Source organism: Dermacentor andersoni, chromosome 10 (assembly GCF_023375885.2).
Source record: "Dermacentor andersoni chromosome 10, qqDerAnde1_hic_scaffold, whole genome shotgun sequence".
In the NCBI taxonomy this organism is placed as follows: domain Eukaryota; kingdom Metazoa; phylum Arthropoda; class Arachnida; order Ixodida; family Ixodidae; genus Dermacentor; species Dermacentor andersoni.
Window position 1 is genome coordinate 28,206,559 of NC_092823.1, and position 18,269 is coordinate 28,224,827.

Below are 18,269 nucleotides of genomic sequence, written 5' to 3' on the forward strand. Positions count from 1 at the left end.
TGTTTTTCAGCATGTTTATATCGCAGCTGCTTTCTGTTTAATTTGCACAACTCTTTCAGCTGACTGTCAAGATGAAGGCATCTGTAGAACTCCAAGCACAGACAATATTGGAGAAATTTCCAAGCCTTCGAAAAATTGTCCTGCATGGAGTGTTGTCCAAGGCTCCACTGGTAATACCATGACAACGTGGAAGGACGTACCGCCCTGTCCATCCCCGCTTGAGTCTCCAATCAGTTATTTTAGGGAATTTTTTGACATGCATTTTTGGCTCTAATCTGTGAGCACTCTTCCCTGTATAGCGCTCAGTGGAATACCAACAAAGTTACTTCAATGACTGTCAACAATTTGGAGCGTACAGTGCTCACTTTGTCAATTATGAAGCTGCCTCAAACGCGCATGTACTGGTCAGAAAGGTTCCGCATCAGTCAAGTTGCCGACGCCATGACGAGAGACAGATGGGAAGAAATCAAACAGTCACTGCACTTCAATGACAACCAGGAGGCACCGGGCCTCAATGACCCCGAACGCAACAGGTTGTACTAAGTGCGGCGCCTATTGGACCACGTGGTCTCCAAATGCCGTGAAATACCAAAATCTCAGAAACTATGCGTTGATGAGCAGCTGGTGCCTTTCAAAGGCCGCAGCTCATAGAAGCAGTACTTGCCAAACAAGCCGAAGAAATGGGGTTATAAACTATTCCTTCTCTGTGATGAGTGAGGCATAATGTACCACTTTGAAGTGTACACAGGCAAAATTTTTCCGCAGCCGGGTTTTCCAGACATCGGTGCCAGCGGCAACATCGTTCTCAGAATGGCGAGTGTCGTGCCTGGCGGTCTAGACTACATCCTGTATTTTGACAACTGGTTTTGCAGTGTGGACTTACAGGTGGTCCTCAAAAAGGCTGGTATCAGTTCCGTAGGCACAGTACGCGAAGCTCGCCTGAAAGGATGCAAACTTCCATCCGACAAAGAGCTAAAGAAGAAAGGGCGTGGCTCTTACGTGGAGATGGAGACGACATTTGAAGGGGTGAGTCTGAGGGCTGTGAAGTGGTTTGACAATCGTCCCGTCACGCTGCTGTCCACATTTGCATCGGCATCACCAGAGAATACTGTGAAGCGCTTTGACAAGAACACCCGAACGTCGATGAGCATAACTCGTCCTTCTATTGTAGGTGTCTACAATGAGTGCATGCGTGGTGTGGATCTAATGGACATGCTTGTGGCGCTGTACCGCATCAACTTGAGATCCAAAAAGTGGTACAGGCGGCTATTCCATTTATTGGATGTCGTAATCGTCAACTGCTGGCTCCTGTACCGCCGTGATGCCACCACGGCTAAGGTGCCACGCAACCAGCAAATGACCCTACTGCACAGGCACGTACCCAGGATTTTTTTTCGGGGGGGGCCCACCACCTCCACCACCACCATCATCATCATCATCATCATCAGCAGCAGCAGCAGCAGCAGCAGCAGCAGCAGCAGCAGCAGCCTGTTTTATGTCTACTGCAGGACGAAGGCCTCTCCCTGCGATCTCTAATTACCCCTGTCCTGCGCCAACCGATTCCAACTAGCGCCCGCGAATTTCCTAATTTGATCGCTCCACCTAGTGTTTTGTCGTCCTCGATTGCGTTTTCCTTCTCTTGGTACCCATTCTGTAACCCTAATGGTCCAACGGTTATCTAACTGGCGCATTACATGACCTGCCCAGCTACATTTTTTCCTCTTGATGTCAATTAGAATATCGGCTATACCCGTTCGCTCTCTGATCCAAACCACTCTCTTTCTCTCTCTTAACGTTATGCCTAGCAATCTTCGTTCGATCGCTCTTTGCGCGGTCCTTAACTTGCTCTCAAGTCTCTGCCCCATATGTCAGCACTCGCAAAATGCACTGATTGCACGCCTTACTTTTCAATAATAATGGTAAGCTTCCAGTCAGGAGCTGGCAATGTCTGCCGTATGCGATCCAACCTATTCTTATTCTTCTGTGAATTTCCATCTCATGATCAGGGTTCCCTGTGATTAATTGACCTCGGTAAACGTACTCCTTCACAGTCTCTAGTGGCCGACTGGCGATCCTGATCTCTTGTACATTTGCCCGGCTATTTATCATTATCTTCATCTTCTACATATTATTATTCAACCCCACTCTTACACTCTCTCTGTTAAGGTCTCCAATCATTTGTAGTAACTCGTCTGCATTGTAGTTGAATAGAACAATGTCATCGGCAAACCGAAGGTTGCTGAGATATTTGCCGTCGATCTTTACTCCTAAGCCTTCCCAGTTTAATAGCTTCAATTCTTCTAAGCACGCAGTGAATAGCTTTGGAGATATTGTCTCCCTGTCTGACCCCTTTCTCTATAGGTATCTCCCTGCTTTTCTTGTGTAGAATTAAGGCAGCTGTAGAACCTCTGTAGATATTAACGCGAAGGACGAGTCAGTAAGACGAGACACTATTTACAGATTATTTTTACAACAACGGTTGCAGCGCTGACTGGTCAGATTCACAGCGTGAGCCCAGTTCGTTCTTCCTCCTCTTTTCTGGAGTGATGGCGCCCACGCGCCTCGTTCAAACAAACAAATACCACATGCATGTAGCAATATTTTCCAAGCTTTTTACGTAAGCGTTCTGTACTCCTTGAATACGTAGTACCTCTATGACTGCTGGTATCTCTACTGAATCAAATGCATTTTCGTAATCTATATAAGCCACATGGAGAGGCTTATTGTACTCTGCAGATTTCGCGATAACCTGATTGATGACATGGATGTGATCCATTGTAAAGTATCTCTTCCTGAAGCCCGCCTGTTCCCTTGGTTGACAAAATCGAGTGTTGCCCTTATTCTATTGGAGAAAATCTTCGTAAATATTTTATATAATACTGGGAGCAAACTAATGGTCCTATAATTTTTCAATTCTTTAACGTCTCCTTTTTTGTGGATTAGTATAATATCTGCATTCTTCCAGTTTTCTGGGACCCTTGCAGTCGATAGACACTTCGTATAAAGCGCCGCCAGTTTTCCAAGCATTGTGTTACCTCCATCTTTGATTAAATCGACTGTTATTCCACCTTCTCCTCCCGCTCTTCATCGTTTCATGTCTTGCAGGACCCTTCTGACCTCATCGCTAGTTATAGGAGAGTTTCTGTATCCCTTTAATTACTGTTTCTAAGTGAGGTATCGTGACTCCTCTGGGTACTGTATACAGGTCAGCGTAGAATTTTTCCGCTGCTTTTACTATATCTTCGAGATTTCTGATGATATTATCCTTCTTATCTTTTAGTGCATACATCATGGTTTGTCTTATGCCAGGTTTCTTTTTTACTGATTTCAGGCTGCGCTTATTTTTTACGGCTCCTTCAGTCTTTCTCATGTTATAGTTTCGAATATCAGTTATTATCGCCTTGTTGATCAGTTTTGACAGTTCCGCGAATTGCGTAACGCTGTGCGGCCGCCAGTCCCATACAAACGCTTAGAGCGCAGGACTCTGCGATTCTAGGCGTACTGCGCTCACCGCGAAAGGTTAGAAAAACACCCACATAAGCACAGCAGAGAAGTTGCTACGTGAGGCAGTTCGACCGATAACCGTAGAAGCGTCATTCAAAACAAGTAATTGTTCTCCGCTTCCGGCGGCGTTTTCTCTACTTCCTTTTTAAATAAAAAGATGTTGATCCATCTGGGGCACGACACCGCATGCAACACCATGCTCACCCCACGTCAATTTCTGCAGATGCTCATGTGCTGCCTATCGCCTGGTTCGTGCTCTTCCCTTGAGCTTCTGCCACAGCCCAGCACCCTATGCCTTCACGAGGCAGGCGACTGCATCGTTGGATGGCCTACGGACCCGCCGACACCCCCGGAAATCCCAGACCCAGCTCGGATTCTTCTCCTGGCCTGACAACCCCTATCATCGATTACGTCACCGATCACGCATTCCGAGCACAGGCTACTTAAGGCGCAGCAACGAATCGACCACTTGGGGCACGACACCGCATGCAACACCATGCTCACCCCACGTCTATTTCTGCAGGTTAGTTACCTCCGCTACTCAGCCGAGTACCGGAGTGACAACCGTTATCTTGTTGCGGTGTCATGCCCCTACGACCCCGATTGGAACCGTGCTATTCGCATGTGTACGCATGCTGTTGCCTTCAATTTGCTATACCACCTGCTATTGATTCTTTCTGGTGACGTTGAGCTGAACCCCGGTCCTACGAAAGAAATTCTGGCTGTCATAACTAAACTCAAAGAATGCCAAGATAATATGCGGACCGAACTTAATGGCCTAAAAACCGCTCAGTTAACACAGGACAAAACGCTCACAGAAATTAGCAACCGGCTAGCCGCACTGGAAATCGCACACCCGAAAACCAATCCCGACCCAGCTGCCCACGAGGCAATTCAAATCAGACGTGACATCGCGGTTCTTAAAGCGGCTAGCAACGACACTAACAATCGAATGCGCAGGAACAATCTTCTGTTTCTTGGTTTCGATGACACAGAAAAAGAAACGTGGCAAGAGTCTGAAAAAAAGATCATAAAACTTCGCGTTGACACTTTGAAACTGCAATTGGACGGAAACGCCATTGAACGTGCGCACCGCTTAGGCAAATATTGTAACGAAAAGAAGAGACCAATTATTGTAAAGCTAAATCACTACAAGACTAAAGAAAATATTCTTGCTTGCGGCCGCCAACTGAAAGGAACTGACTACGCTATCAGAGAAGATTTCGCTCCCTCTACTCGCCACGCGCGCTCCAAATTAATCCAGTTCATACGTCCTCAAAAATGTGCCTTTAAACTTTCCGTTGACAAACTTCACGTAGGCAATAAGTCATATTTTTATGACACTGCAACCGATGCTGTACTAGAATGCGCAAAACCCCCTGCATTACTACCTTACGCACATCAGTCGCGTGACAAGGCTGATACGTACAGCGAATGACACAGACTGAACAACAAAGGTCGTTCAAGCAACCGTTCATCTTTGTCAGTAAATGTAAACATTGGTTTCACGAACATCAGAAGTGTAATTCCGAAACGTGAGCAGCTACATGGTTTTATCACAGACATCGACGCAGACCTAATTCTTCTCACCGAGACATGGCTGACTGACAACATCAAAGATTGTGAAATTTTCCCCTTAAATCAGAATTTCACGCTATACCGTCATGACCGCAAGGAAAGGAGAGGAGGCGGCGTCCTAATAGCAGTGAACAACAACCTATCGTCCTCACTCATCTGCCATGATTCCAATTTAGAACTAACATGGGTATGTGTACATAATTCCTCGGTTAAATCAGTATACGGCATTTGCTATAGACCACCGGACAGTCATCCGCTTTTTTGTGATCACCTTCGCAGTTCCCTTACAAACATAAAAGATAAATTCCCCGATGTGCCTATTTTTCTTTTCGGTGATTTTAACTACCCCCACATCAATTGGGCCCTCCTTTCAGTAACTAATCAGTCGCCATTGAATGAATCCAAACAATTCCTGGACTTGGCACTAGACTTCAACCTCCATCAAACAATAACCAACCCCACTAGAGGCGATAACACAATTGATCTTTTACTCACCAGCTGCCCTGACGACATATCAAGTGTGACAATACTGCCCGGAATTAGCGACCACAACCTTCTTCATGTATCCCTTTCTATACCACTAAATAGAAGATCACCTACGAAGAAATTAATCAGCGACTATAATAGAGGAAACTTTCAGCTAATCAATCATGAACTCACTCGCGTTTATGAACACTTCGAAAAGTCCTACGCAACCCGTTCTGTGAATGCTAATTGGTAACTCTATAAAAACACGTTGCTGAGCTTAAAAAACAAATATATCCCTACAATCATTATTAAGTCCGACTCAAATAACCCATGGTGTAACAAGCACTTAAAATCACTACTTAACCGAAAAAAACGCCTCTATAGAACCTCCAAAAGTAAAAATAGTCCTGAAGCATGGGAGCGACATCGCCTCTGTGAGACTGAATATATTAAAGCAATAAATGAGGCCAAGGACAAATTCTTCTCTGTTGACCTGATTACAATGCTTCGCTCAAACCCAAACAAATTCTGGCGTGTCGTCTCCACGAAACAACAAACTAACGAAATAAATCTCGTTGACTCAGATGATGAATTAATAAGCCCTAATAATTCCGCAGCAGCCCTAAATGAATTCTTCACGTCGGTATTTCACGTCCCTAATCCCTGCACTATGGAACCTTTACCAAGCTTCTCGGCAAAAACAATGCCTAAAGTGCAAATAAACCCGGATGGCATATCTAATCTAATTCGCTCTCTTAAAATATCATCCTCGGCTGGCTGCGACGAGATAAACACCAAATTACTTAAAAGTACTATAACTCTTTCTACAAAATTTTTGTACCTTATATTTAATCAATCTTTAAACACAGGAAACGTTCCCGACGATTGGAAAAAAGCGAAGGTAATCCCCATTTTTAAAGCAGGAAGGCGCGATAACCCTACTAATTACCGTCCGATCTCTCTAACCAGTGTCCCATCTAAGCTCCTTGAGCACATTATAGCATCTAACCTAATGGATTATCTAGAATCAATCAATTTTTTTTACCCCTTACAACACGGTTTTCGTAAATGTTTGTCTTGCGAAACTCAACTTGCCGAATTTACCCACGACCTACTACTACACATGGACGATCACCTCCAAATAGATGCAATTTTTCTAGATTTTTCCAAGGCCTTCGACCGCGTGTCTCATAACCATCTCCTTGCAAAATTATCCTCCCTCGGTATCCGCCCCGAGATTATCAAATGGATTGAAAATTTTTTAACAAGACGCGTTCAGTTTACGTATGCTAACAATTTTCAGTCAACCCTTACCAGTGTAACTTCCGGGGTTCCCCAAGGCGCAGGTTTATCTCCTCTATTGTTTTTGATTTACATAAATGACCTTCCCACTAACATATCAACGAAGCTGCGGCTTTTTGCAGACGATTGCGTTCTTTATAACCCTCTTCATACATCTAACGACACAATCGCCCTACAACACGACCTTGACACTATCGCTTCTTGGTGCGAAAAATGGCACATGCCTCTTAACCTCACTAAATGCAAGGTAATATCCTTCACGCGCAAACACACTACCGTACACCACACTTATCGCATTAACTCTGTTCCTATTGACCACACGTGTACTTACAAATATCTAGGAGTTCATATGACGCCATCACTTTCATGGGTGAAACATATTCAAACAATTCGCTGCGAAGCTTCACGCACACTAGGGTATTTACGACGTAACCTAAAATCCGCATCGTCTGAAATAAAAAAAACTAGCATATTTAACGTATGTGCGACCCAAACTTGAGTACGCATCATCCATCTGGCATCCCTCACAAGCTTATCTCGCCGATGACTTAGAAGACGTACAAAACCGCGCTGCTCGCTTCATTACGTCACAATGTTCAAGACATATCAGCGTAACCACCTTAAAACAAACTTTGTCTCTTCCACTGCTTGCTTCACGGCGCGTAACTTCTCGTCTTTGCCTTCTTCACACTTTCTTTTACTTCACCCATTCAGGACACGCCCTCTTAAAACGCCCGTTCAGAACATCATCCCGTTTATCTCACACTCACCCCCTGGCGGCGATAAAGTGCCGGACGACGGCGATGAGCAGCTCATTCTTCCCCCATGCCATAACACTTTGAAACGCACTCCCCGATGACATTGTCTCGTGCAGCGACCGCAAAACATTTCGCGAAAAACTAAACAATTTTGATAATGCCAACATAACCACATGAACACCACATCTATTTATTTATCGCCTTGTTGGTACTGTGTATATGTTCGGTTTTCTTCTTTTTTGATATTTTCTTTTTTGTACCCATGACAACCAATGCGCACTTTATTATGTAACTTTCTTATGAAGCTGTTCGACTTTGATGCACGCCCCCCCTTATGTAATGCCTTCGGGCCCTTAAGGTTGAATAAATGAAATGAAATGAAATAAATATTCTCATAAACAACGGTAAACTTTCTTATTATTCGCTTTTGCTTGCAGTTTGGTTGTTGCCTTGGCTCTCTCCCTTAGTAGATCTCTTAATTTCTGAATCCTCGCGATTTTTGTTTCCAGTTGCCAATTTTGCACGATAAGTGCTATACAATTAGGGAAAAACAGACGCGGTAACGGGCGACAGTCATCTTGCTTATGGGTTTCAAGGTTTATTGCAGGGTTTCATGACGGACGCTCTTTCACATTATCTTATTTCCCATCTTACCTAACCCATATCACATGTATATGGTTCCGGGCATCTGCCAGCGTCGCGGCGAGCCGTAACTCAAGGAAATAATGAAGCAAAGGGAAATGTTAAAGGCAATTGGCGTTTTCTCCGGCCGCAACTCGTTCCTTGAGGGTACAGACCAGCTGAGTAACAGCCGCATCCCTCTCCTGGTCCCAGGATCAGCCTAAACAAAGACGATTGAACTAACAAAAGCAACAGCTATGCGCGTGACGGTTGCATAAATGGTGACAACTGAACGCATCTCGAGTTAATCGCGAGGGGTGCGGAATCTATGAGAAAACTGTCCTTCACATTACAAGAGATGCCGATAACTACCGCCATCTAAAAGGAGGGAAAAAGGCAGCATAATGCTGACCGATGAACAGCTGCCAAGTCTCAACATTGATCTGGCCGCGCTTTAGGAATGTGTGAGGAGTGGTGGCGTGGGTGGGGAGGGGGAGGTGTGCCACTTGATTTCGGGGGGGGGGGGGGGGGCTCCCCCGGGCCTCTCCCCCCCTTGGGTACGTGCCTGCTACTGCATTTCAAAGCAGAGATAGCGTACGTTTTGAAACAGTAGTGAAAGGTTGCAACACCTTCCAGAAGGCGACCGTTGGGCCCTTCAAAAATTGAAAATGAACTACAAGCGAAGAAGCGCCGTGGGCCAGCAGCTCTTGTACCCTGCAAGGAGATTAGGCTGGGCACTATTGATCACCTCCCGATGTTTTCTCCCAAAAAAGGTCGATGCAAGTACCTCAACTGCACAGACATTACACGTAAAATGTGCAGAAAGTGTAACGTACACCTTTGTTTCACTCCAGAAAATGAGTGCATATACAAGTTCCACACTACCCCGTAAGAATTGTGCAATGACGCCTAATTAAGGACTCATGCCTACTGTTGCCCACAGGCAACAAAGCTATATCTCAGCTGATATGTATAGCAATATTTTTGTGTTTACAAAGTATGCATTGTCATGCTCTAATAAGTGCAGATATGAAAGAAATAACCGATTTTTTCAAGTATTTTATTGTCTCGTCAATAAAAGGATATGGCTGTTGCTTGACATTAATTGCCACGTGTTTGTGACGGCAAGAAGGCAGTCAAGGAGAGATTGAATAACGCATAAACAGTTAATTGGGTGAAATTTAGAGTGCACAACTTCGCAAAGTCTCCCCCAAAAGTTCATGCAGTCAGTGCGCAAAAAGTTCGAGAAGGTGCAGTGGCATCTCTTTCTCTTTCTCTGCAGGAAGAAATCCGGTTGACCTCTGGTACGAGACAGAGTGCTCTATGACAAGCCAGGTCAGGGCCACTAAGTCCCCATGGCGGCTAATTACTTGCTTGTTATGGGAATGCATCTTCTAATAAACTATCATATAGTAGAAAAGCCACGAATAAATAGCGAATTTCGAAGAACATACAGATTAGAAATTGAATACGTCGTTCTGTTCTTCAAACGCAAAATAAGTATGCTCTGGTAGTTTGCAAAATGTAATATTCGAGCTAATGCAGAAGAAGACAGCTTTATATACCATATATATATATATATATATATGTATATATATATATATATACGAGAAGAAGGGGGATTAACCGAGGGGCCCGATTTTATTAGTCATATCATAAGAAGCCAACAAACACTGACACTAAGGACATCATAGGGGAAATTACTTGTGCATTAATAAATGAAGTAAAGGAACGATAAATTATTGCCAATTAAAGTGAATGAAAAAACAACTTGCCGCAGGTGGGAACCGAACCCACAACGTTCACATTTCGCGAAGGTTGTGGGTTGTGATATATATATATATATATATATATATATATATATATATATATATATATATATATATATATATATATATATACATTCTTATTAGCCTTTTGCAATATTGTACAGTACTATAAAAAGCTGTTCCGCGTGTGTATAATGATTTTAAGAAAGCCTGGCGGGAGCTGTGACATTTAACAGGCAGATAAGAGAGGCGAGGAGCCGTTTTCATAGAGAGATTACGATTCGCACGCTGATCACGCCACATGTGCCCAAAACAATGGGTATGTTCAGGAAAGCATTTACGCATGTCGCAATGTTTTAATTGCATCCCTGAGTAACGAAGACGGTACATCTAGGTAAATATAACAATATGCATTTACTTTATCAGCCGTCAAATATCAGAAACTGTAATTAACAATGAGATACACAACATATAGGCAATCGTATCTGATGTCTTTATTATCCGTCCTGTTGCTCGGCTTCGGACGACGATCACCTGCAGAATTGCAATCACTGCTTCCTGTCACACCTTGGACGAGGATGACTTTTGAAAACAAAGAGATAGCAGTCACCGGGCCAGACAGCTGCCGACGCCACGTCCAGGAGCGCCTGTTACAGTCGCAATTATTTCTGTCTCGTACTGAACAAGATGGCTTTTCACATTCTGGACTACGGAGCGTTCTTTTCTCTAACGGGTGCCAGCCTAGCCGTGGGGTGCTACTTCTCCTTCCGCAAGGCCACCACGCATGCTACAAACGCGGATGAAGTCTTCCTTGGGAGCAAGGCCTTGGCCAAGGTTCCGCTGGCTGCATCCTATCTTGCCACTGCGGCCTCGGCGGTAGGCGTCATTGGCTTGCCAGCGCACATTTACGCATACGGCCTCCACCTAGCCTGGCTTACTGTGCCCCACCTTATTTTGGTGCCATTCGCCACCACCGTCGTGATCCCCGTCTTGTATGAGCTGAACGTTACATCCGTCTTTCAGGTTAGGTGAAACTATTTCTACTTCTTCACTACTGGCCTTGAGGGCCTTGCTTTCGCACGATGTGGTTAGTTAGTACTTTAGAGCGTAATTGAATACCCTTGCATAATTTTGTGAGCTGGCATGTGGCATCAATGGTATTGGAAACAATTATGCGTTCCACGTCTACGATCAAACGGTTGGAACAGCAGGCCGTCATATATGAACAGGTCTGCCATTTTTGGACCAACTAAGGAGGTTAATGTTATGGTTGTTTTGTTTTTACTTGGAACACATTTAATAACGACATAGGAAATTTACTCGAATCACGTCAGTGTGGAATATTTATCTGCCCAGGCAAAAAACATTGGTAGAACGAAAGAAAATGACATAGTAATTATGTAGATTTATATGATAAATTTTACAGCACATGTGTACACGAGAAAGCTGGGGAAAACCTTTGTAAAAATCTAGTACAGAGTTTATGCGTTTCCAGATGCTATATATATCTAACTACTGCAAAATTATTAATTCATTAAACATGATAGCTGCTGCTAAAAGAGTGTCCGACCTATATCTTCGAGTTCTTTACAAGTACATTAGACGGATGCGATAGTTCTTTTTATTTTTATGGAGTATTTCCGACATACCTCAGTGGTTTTACCACGCTTCGCGTTATGGTATGTCGGCCACGTGGCTACGTGGCTCTTACAAGTCAACAATGCTGTTCTGTGTTTTCGGCGAAGCGCACTTCAGTGAATGCCGCCGGCGCAGATCGGCGTCCTCGTTAGTGCTGCAACAACTGTGGTATCTGCTTTCACAGCGTTCATGCGTGTTTTTACTGCAAGAAAAAGCGGTTTCCATTCGCTGCCTCTCGATCGCGTACTACGAAACGAGTATTTCTCGCTACTGGACTAATTATGCAATTAAATTTGGTTACGATCCGCTTGGATGATCGGTGGAAGTGCGTCCGTGCGGCTGTTTGTATATTGCGCAATTGCAACGGTACACGTCGAAGTCAAAACTTAGATGCAATAAATGGCAGAAATGATAACGTACACGAAGGAGCGATGTGCAACTCTTCAACGAACAGTTGGCTCTACTGGCCACTTTCTCAGCTGCATTCAGCTTTCATTCCCGCAGAGGCACCAGTGGCTATTCTAGTGGAAATAGATTTGACACCCACAAGCAGTTCCGTGTCGACGCTTCTACGCGAGACAGTACTTTAATGATGCCGCTGTGTTATACAACATCAAAACGAGTAGTGCAAAGCTAGCCCGCCAATGCATTGCGCTGATCCTCAAAACATGCTTGAATTACCCGCGATATGCCAGTTTTGCTGATCGCGGCAGGTGGCACGGTATAGTATTTCTGAATGGTTCTAATATCGTGGTTCCGGAGTCTCCCGTACGCATGCGGCCACGAAGACGGCTAGATACACGGTATATTTTCTGCGAATTCGGAACTCTTCAACTTAAAGATTCACAGTAAAAAGTATTGTAATAGAAACAAACAACAAAGCGTGTGACTTCGGCTTCTACATAAGGCAAATGCTTTTATCGAGCACTTTCACTTTTTTATGCATTATCATATCTATATCTCAATTTAAAAAACAAAGAACATTACTTCCCCCCAAACTTTCCTGGGCTTCATATGGTGGGTGGTTAACAAAAATCGGGTCCCTACTTGACCCTTCTTCTCATTCATAAGAAAATCAAATTATTTTCCAAAGTAATCCAAATGTGTGGCTATAAAACTTAGAAAGCTTTCTCAAAAGAAAATCAACTGTTGGAAGTTAAAAAAAAATTAATTATGGGGTTTTACGTGCCAAAACCACTTTCTGATTATGAGGCACGCCGTAGTGGAGGACTCCGGAAATTTCGACCACCTGGGGTTCTTTAACGTGCACCTAAATCTAAGTACACGGGTGTTTTCGCATTTCGCCCCCATCGAAATGCGGCCGCCGTGGCCGGGATTCGATCCCGCGACCTCGTGCTCAGCAGCCCAACACCATCGCCACTGAGCAACCACGGCGGGTACTGTTGGAAGTTAGCGCTCTGTTCCCTCGTCTGTCCTTGCGCTGTTATTCCAACTCGGTAATTACTTTGCTGCTGCTTCGTCTAGATAAACTCGTAAATTCTGTAGGCGGAGTGCTGCGCAAGCATGTCGGAGGGCCTTCCTGGTCACTTCGATGTCAATGAAAACCAGCGCGCCTGCGGGATCGCTGTTCTAGCTATAGGGACGTCTAGAACTGCTTGTAGGCTTTCAATGCGCTCTAGCTAAAAGGTTAAAACAAAATGCGCAAGAGAATTCGGCTTCAGAAGTAGCGAAATCAACAAAACTCATCCTGCCCATACCTCAATAGTTTGCCGTCCAGTAGGTAATACTACGACTGCAGAAATAGTTCTCAATGTACCGGTAGAATGTGCGATTACAATGCTAGGGTACTCGCGTTCGATGCCAGAAAAATGCAAAGCTTTTAACGAAATCCTTTTTTTTTTTTTTGCTTTTCGGCAGCTTCCTGAGTTGCCAGATATTGTTGTACTCAGCTATATTTCACGAGGGCTAGATTACGTCAAGCAGTGTGTCGTCACTACTGCCTGACAGCCACATACAATAAAGCGTCGGTATCACGCGTTTTAGTGAATTTGTTGCGCGGCTTTTTCAAGAAGTACAAAGCATATATAACAGCAACGGAATAAACTTAGTCGAAAACCACCACAATAGGCGCCTGGCGATTGGTGCCTTTATGTGGTGGCTTCAATGTAGCGGCATATGCCGGTTGAACAGGTGCATTGAAAGCCGTACGCTACGGTGAAAACGTAATGAAGAAAAGGCCACTGTATGAACAGCTATATCTTGAGCAGCCGTACAGCAATATCCCACAATACAGAGACGGACAACGTGCACGGAAGGAGAGAGAAAGTATGAGAAGTCAGGAGAGGAGCAAAGCTATAGAAAGACAGCTCAGGAGGAAGTGCTGAGAGGGGAAAGACGACAACACGTCTTGAAAGACATCATGATGGACAAAATTACAGTTGTCAAGCTTTTGCATTCTGCTCAGAAGCGAGTGTCTCCTGAAAGAGACATGAACCTGGAATGACCTGTGTTCACTGGTAGTCTCCTGCGGAGCCCGCAGTGAAAGTGAAGCTAGTAGACCCGAATATGTAAAAGTTTCGTAAATGCTTATCTATAAATTTTAAAAGGACGTCAGTACGACGTCTACAGCTAACTGATGGAAGTTTGGGGTGATTATTCCGACTCGAAATGTAAGTGCGTGAGCTCAGAAAACGATGTTTATTGATATATGAACACTCATGAACTTTTTCCTTCAAAATAAATAATATTTCAATTCCTTGTGCCATTCCCCACCACTGAAGCGTATAAACAATATGGGGAAGGGAAGTGGGGAACAGAAATATCTTGTAAGTCTGCATATGGAACCGAGCACGCGCAGATAGTGATCCTACGAGCTTAGAGTGAGCAGAAACGCTTGATTTACTATCGAAAAACACAGCAAGGTCGCTTACATCAACTACTTTCTTCTACACCGCATAATCTTTATAGTACGGGAAGACGATAGTGTAGCTTTTACGTGAATATAAGAAAATACTGGTTCCAGATTAAATTAGGGTAAGGCCGCTTAATTGCCATTATTCAGTAAAAGAGGACAGGTTGCACTGCAGGGCGTCACAGTCCTCGATAGCTTCTATCTCATCGAATGTTTCAATGCCGTCAGAGTAAAGAAGAAATGGAGACTTCTGCATTGGTGAGGAAACGTTGTTGATGAAAATTAGGAGAAACGGACCTAAAAGGGAGCCTGGGGGCACGCTACTAGGTACCGTGAAGACAAAAGGCGCTTGATAATTGATACTTAGAAAGCAGCAACTCTAGAGGAGCTAGCTCTACAGTAGAGCTAGAAGATCAGCTTCAACACCATAGTGCGCTAGCTTCTAGAACCATAGCGGATAACTGACTACGTCAAAGGCATTGCTGAGGTTGCAGTACACAGCATCAGCTTAGCTCCTTTGCGTGACGGGACTGGAAACCTGCATCATACTCCTGACAAGGTTCGTGGGCGTTCAGCGACCCGAAGGAAATACGTGCTGTTTTGGAAAAACATTTTTATATTGAGAACAATACACCCAGAATGACAAAAAATTCTAAATTGAAGAAATTGGCCGATAGCTTGCGACATCCATATTGGGCCTGGATTCAAACTATAAAAGTGTGAGTGGTTTTCAAAGCACACAGGAAAGTGTAATATTTCAAACAGGTATAATCGTTTTATATCAGCAGAGGTAGAAAGACACTGTTGCGGCCGTTCATAAAGACGGCCTAGATACCATATGAGCCACACGATAAGGATAGCATAGTACGCCTGAGGCACCTGCTGATGAGATTTCCATCAAAGAATACCAGCTTGGGAACTCCAGAAGAAGAGCCCGGCTAGAGTGTAATGAAAAATGAACAACGGCAGAATCAGCAACTGCTTTTTCGTCTTCAATCTTCTTCATACAACGTAGCTCACGATATCAGCCGCCGTGGTGTCTTAGCGGCTAGGGTGTTACGCGGCTAAGCATGAGGTCACGGGATGAAATTCCTGCCGTGGCGGTCGCATTCACACCGGGACGAACTACAAGGACGCCCGTGTCTCGTAAAATGGAGGGCACGTTAAACACGCCTTGTTGCTCATAAATCATCCGGAGTCCACCTCTACGACGTGCCTCTTAATGAAATGGATCTTTTGACATGTCAAATGCCAGGATTCACTATGCTTGTGATAGCGCTTGCGGGTCGGGTTCGGAGGCTTGCTCAATCAAACTGCCCCCGCAGACGGAAAAAAAAAAAAAAAGGAGCAGACCAATTGCTTTGTAAGTGCATTGCACGGCTTGCGGTTTATATTATGTGACGTCACCCGGTCATGCTGGGCTGCCTTCACGCCCACGCATACGTTCAAGCAGTCTGCTTGTACAAGGTATTGTTGCACGCTTGCGGCGCTAAACGCCGCTCAAAAACGTCTCTTCCGGACTTTGCTTTTGTTTATGCAGCAAGTGTTACGCTCTTCGCGTACAACAGGCTTAATTATTCGCACATGCCCGTCATTCGAGTTGCGTCATATAAAATACTTCAGATCGCTTCTTCGCAGGGTGGTCCTCAATAAGTTTGAGGTGCCAAAGCCGAGAAGGCAACGTTAAGTTTGTGAGCTACTAGAGCCCAAGGTTAGCCGGACGTATTTCTGAGGCTCCTTTTCCAAGTGAATCGCAGGTTTGAAGCTGAAGCGCTGTCACTGCAAATTTCGCACGGTGTGTTTGCCTACACGTGAGCTCGTTGCTTTGGTGAACGTCGCTTTCATTTCACATTTTTATGACTTCGACATGTGTGCATGCAGTCCGGGAAAAGTTTATAGTGTGCTTCGGGAACAAGCACACATCGCCTGCTAGGAATCAATGTTATTTTCTTACCCACGACGTGCTTGTAGTATTTGAAAATATCATCCCCAAAGTAAAGTCCACGCTTATTTTTTTTGTTTATGGGGTATTTGTCCTACAATGAAGCTGTATCCATCCATTTGTCCTTCCGGTGTAGGATCCGTTCCAGCATAGGAATTCTGCTGCGTCCAGTGATGGTGCAGAGAAATGCTGACCAACGGCATCGTGCCTCAGGCCGCGGGTGCAGCCGGACCCAAACAGCACGGCATAAGGAACTTCCTGATGTCAGGAGGCTTAGAAACGTTTCTTCAAGAGCTTCTCACCAGACACAGTCATCACAGATGAAACATCAACGAAGCGAAGGAGGATAGCGTAAGATGATGCAGCGCAACCGAAATTAAACTAGAAAGGAAAGCAGAAGCTAAGCATCATGTTGGTTATCATAACTGTATTCACAATGCATAGATCAAATATGGCGCAATTTCAAGAGGAGACCCAAACATAGAAACTGGGACAGACCATCAGAAAACAAGCCACAAATCTACCGGTAGTGAAGGACCTCCTATTAGAAGCGAAACAAAAAGTGACGAACAACACGATCACAACGTCACCAGATGGCGCGACCAGCAGTTTGGCCATATCTCGAGCAGAGCTGTGAAGAGGAATTATCCCTAAAAACGCTGCTTTGCTTTTGCGAACTTTTTACGTTCCACGCGTTACTCAACTCTCGCGTTCGTTACATCGGCGCTTTGTGTGCCATCACGCCAGCTTTGCCTAAGCTCTTTCTTTCTTGCAGCTTTGTTCATCGAGTATGCAAAGAGAAAATCGCCGAAATCAAGGGCACGTTCTTGGTATTCTTTGCACGTTTCAAAAACTCTGTAATGCCCATTGCTGCATGCAATGCCCAGGTCCATTTTACCTTTCATATGAGTGACACAGGGGTGCGAGGAAGCATATCATAACGCGTACCGCTGTTTCTCGGCGGCAGCTGCGGTGGAATACAACAGGAACTTCGGCAATTCTTCAACATATATCGATCCCTTAAATCCATTACCGCGTTGGAGCGTTTGCTTTTCGACGTGCATGAAGAGTAGATGGTTACAGTTTCCATAAAAGAGATGCTGTCTGTCTGAGACCACATCGCATGTAGTGACGCAATCCGCTTTTGGGGACTAGTCTTACGAGTGTCGAGGCACATGCATGCACAAAGTAATTGTGATTTCTTAATCTAAAGAGTTGTTTTCATGAGATATGCGCGTAATATACGCGTGCGCATTACGCGTCGTCGGCGACCCGGTACAATTTTTTTGTTTGTGATTTTGTTTGCATTCGTACAGAATCTTTGTCTTAATTTCCCAGGCAATGAACTAGCTTACATCGGCAAGGTGGTACGATGAGAGATAGCGCGATGTAGACTACACTATAACTGCGTTTTGTGAACACGTAATATATCCTCAGGCTGCGATATTCCGCTATGCAAGCTTTGTGCTTGCATCAGCAATGCGGCCTTCGGGATAGTAGTACCTCTCAGGTGGCCAAGCTAATGAATTCGCTGAGTAGTTTAGGCACTTAGTTCGTACAATAACTACTAGAGGAGACTCTGGCGCTAGTGGCTACGGGACCAGCAAGCGGGGTGGTTCAGCCACAATAGAAATAAGAGGTAGTGCGCGGATTTGCCTACACTTCGTCCTTCTAGCTTCTAACAGCTTCTGAAATTGCGAACAGCTCATTTTCAACAAAGCACTGTGAAATAAACAATTACATAAATTATTAAATTCATCTGATGGCTGCATTTCAACGTAGAATCTCTGTCACAAAGGATTGATCTTGAAACCAAT

At 44.5% G+C, this 18,269-nt stretch overlaps 1 protein-coding gene across 1 annotated transcript; it reads left to right on the forward strand.

The window, feature by feature from the left end:
- The first annotated feature begins 723 nt into the window (after window positions 1–723).
- On the forward strand, window positions 724–3,895 carry LOC140213428 (piggyBac transposable element-derived protein 1-like). Its single transcript, XM_072284651.1, has 2 exons — window positions 724–1,377; window positions 3,728–3,895. The coding sequence occupies exons 1-2, from the start codon at window positions 724–726 to the stop codon at window positions 3,893–3,895; spliced, it is 822 nt and encodes a 273-aa protein (XP_072140752.1).
- The last annotated feature ends 14,374 nt before the right edge of the window (window positions 3,896–18,269 follow it).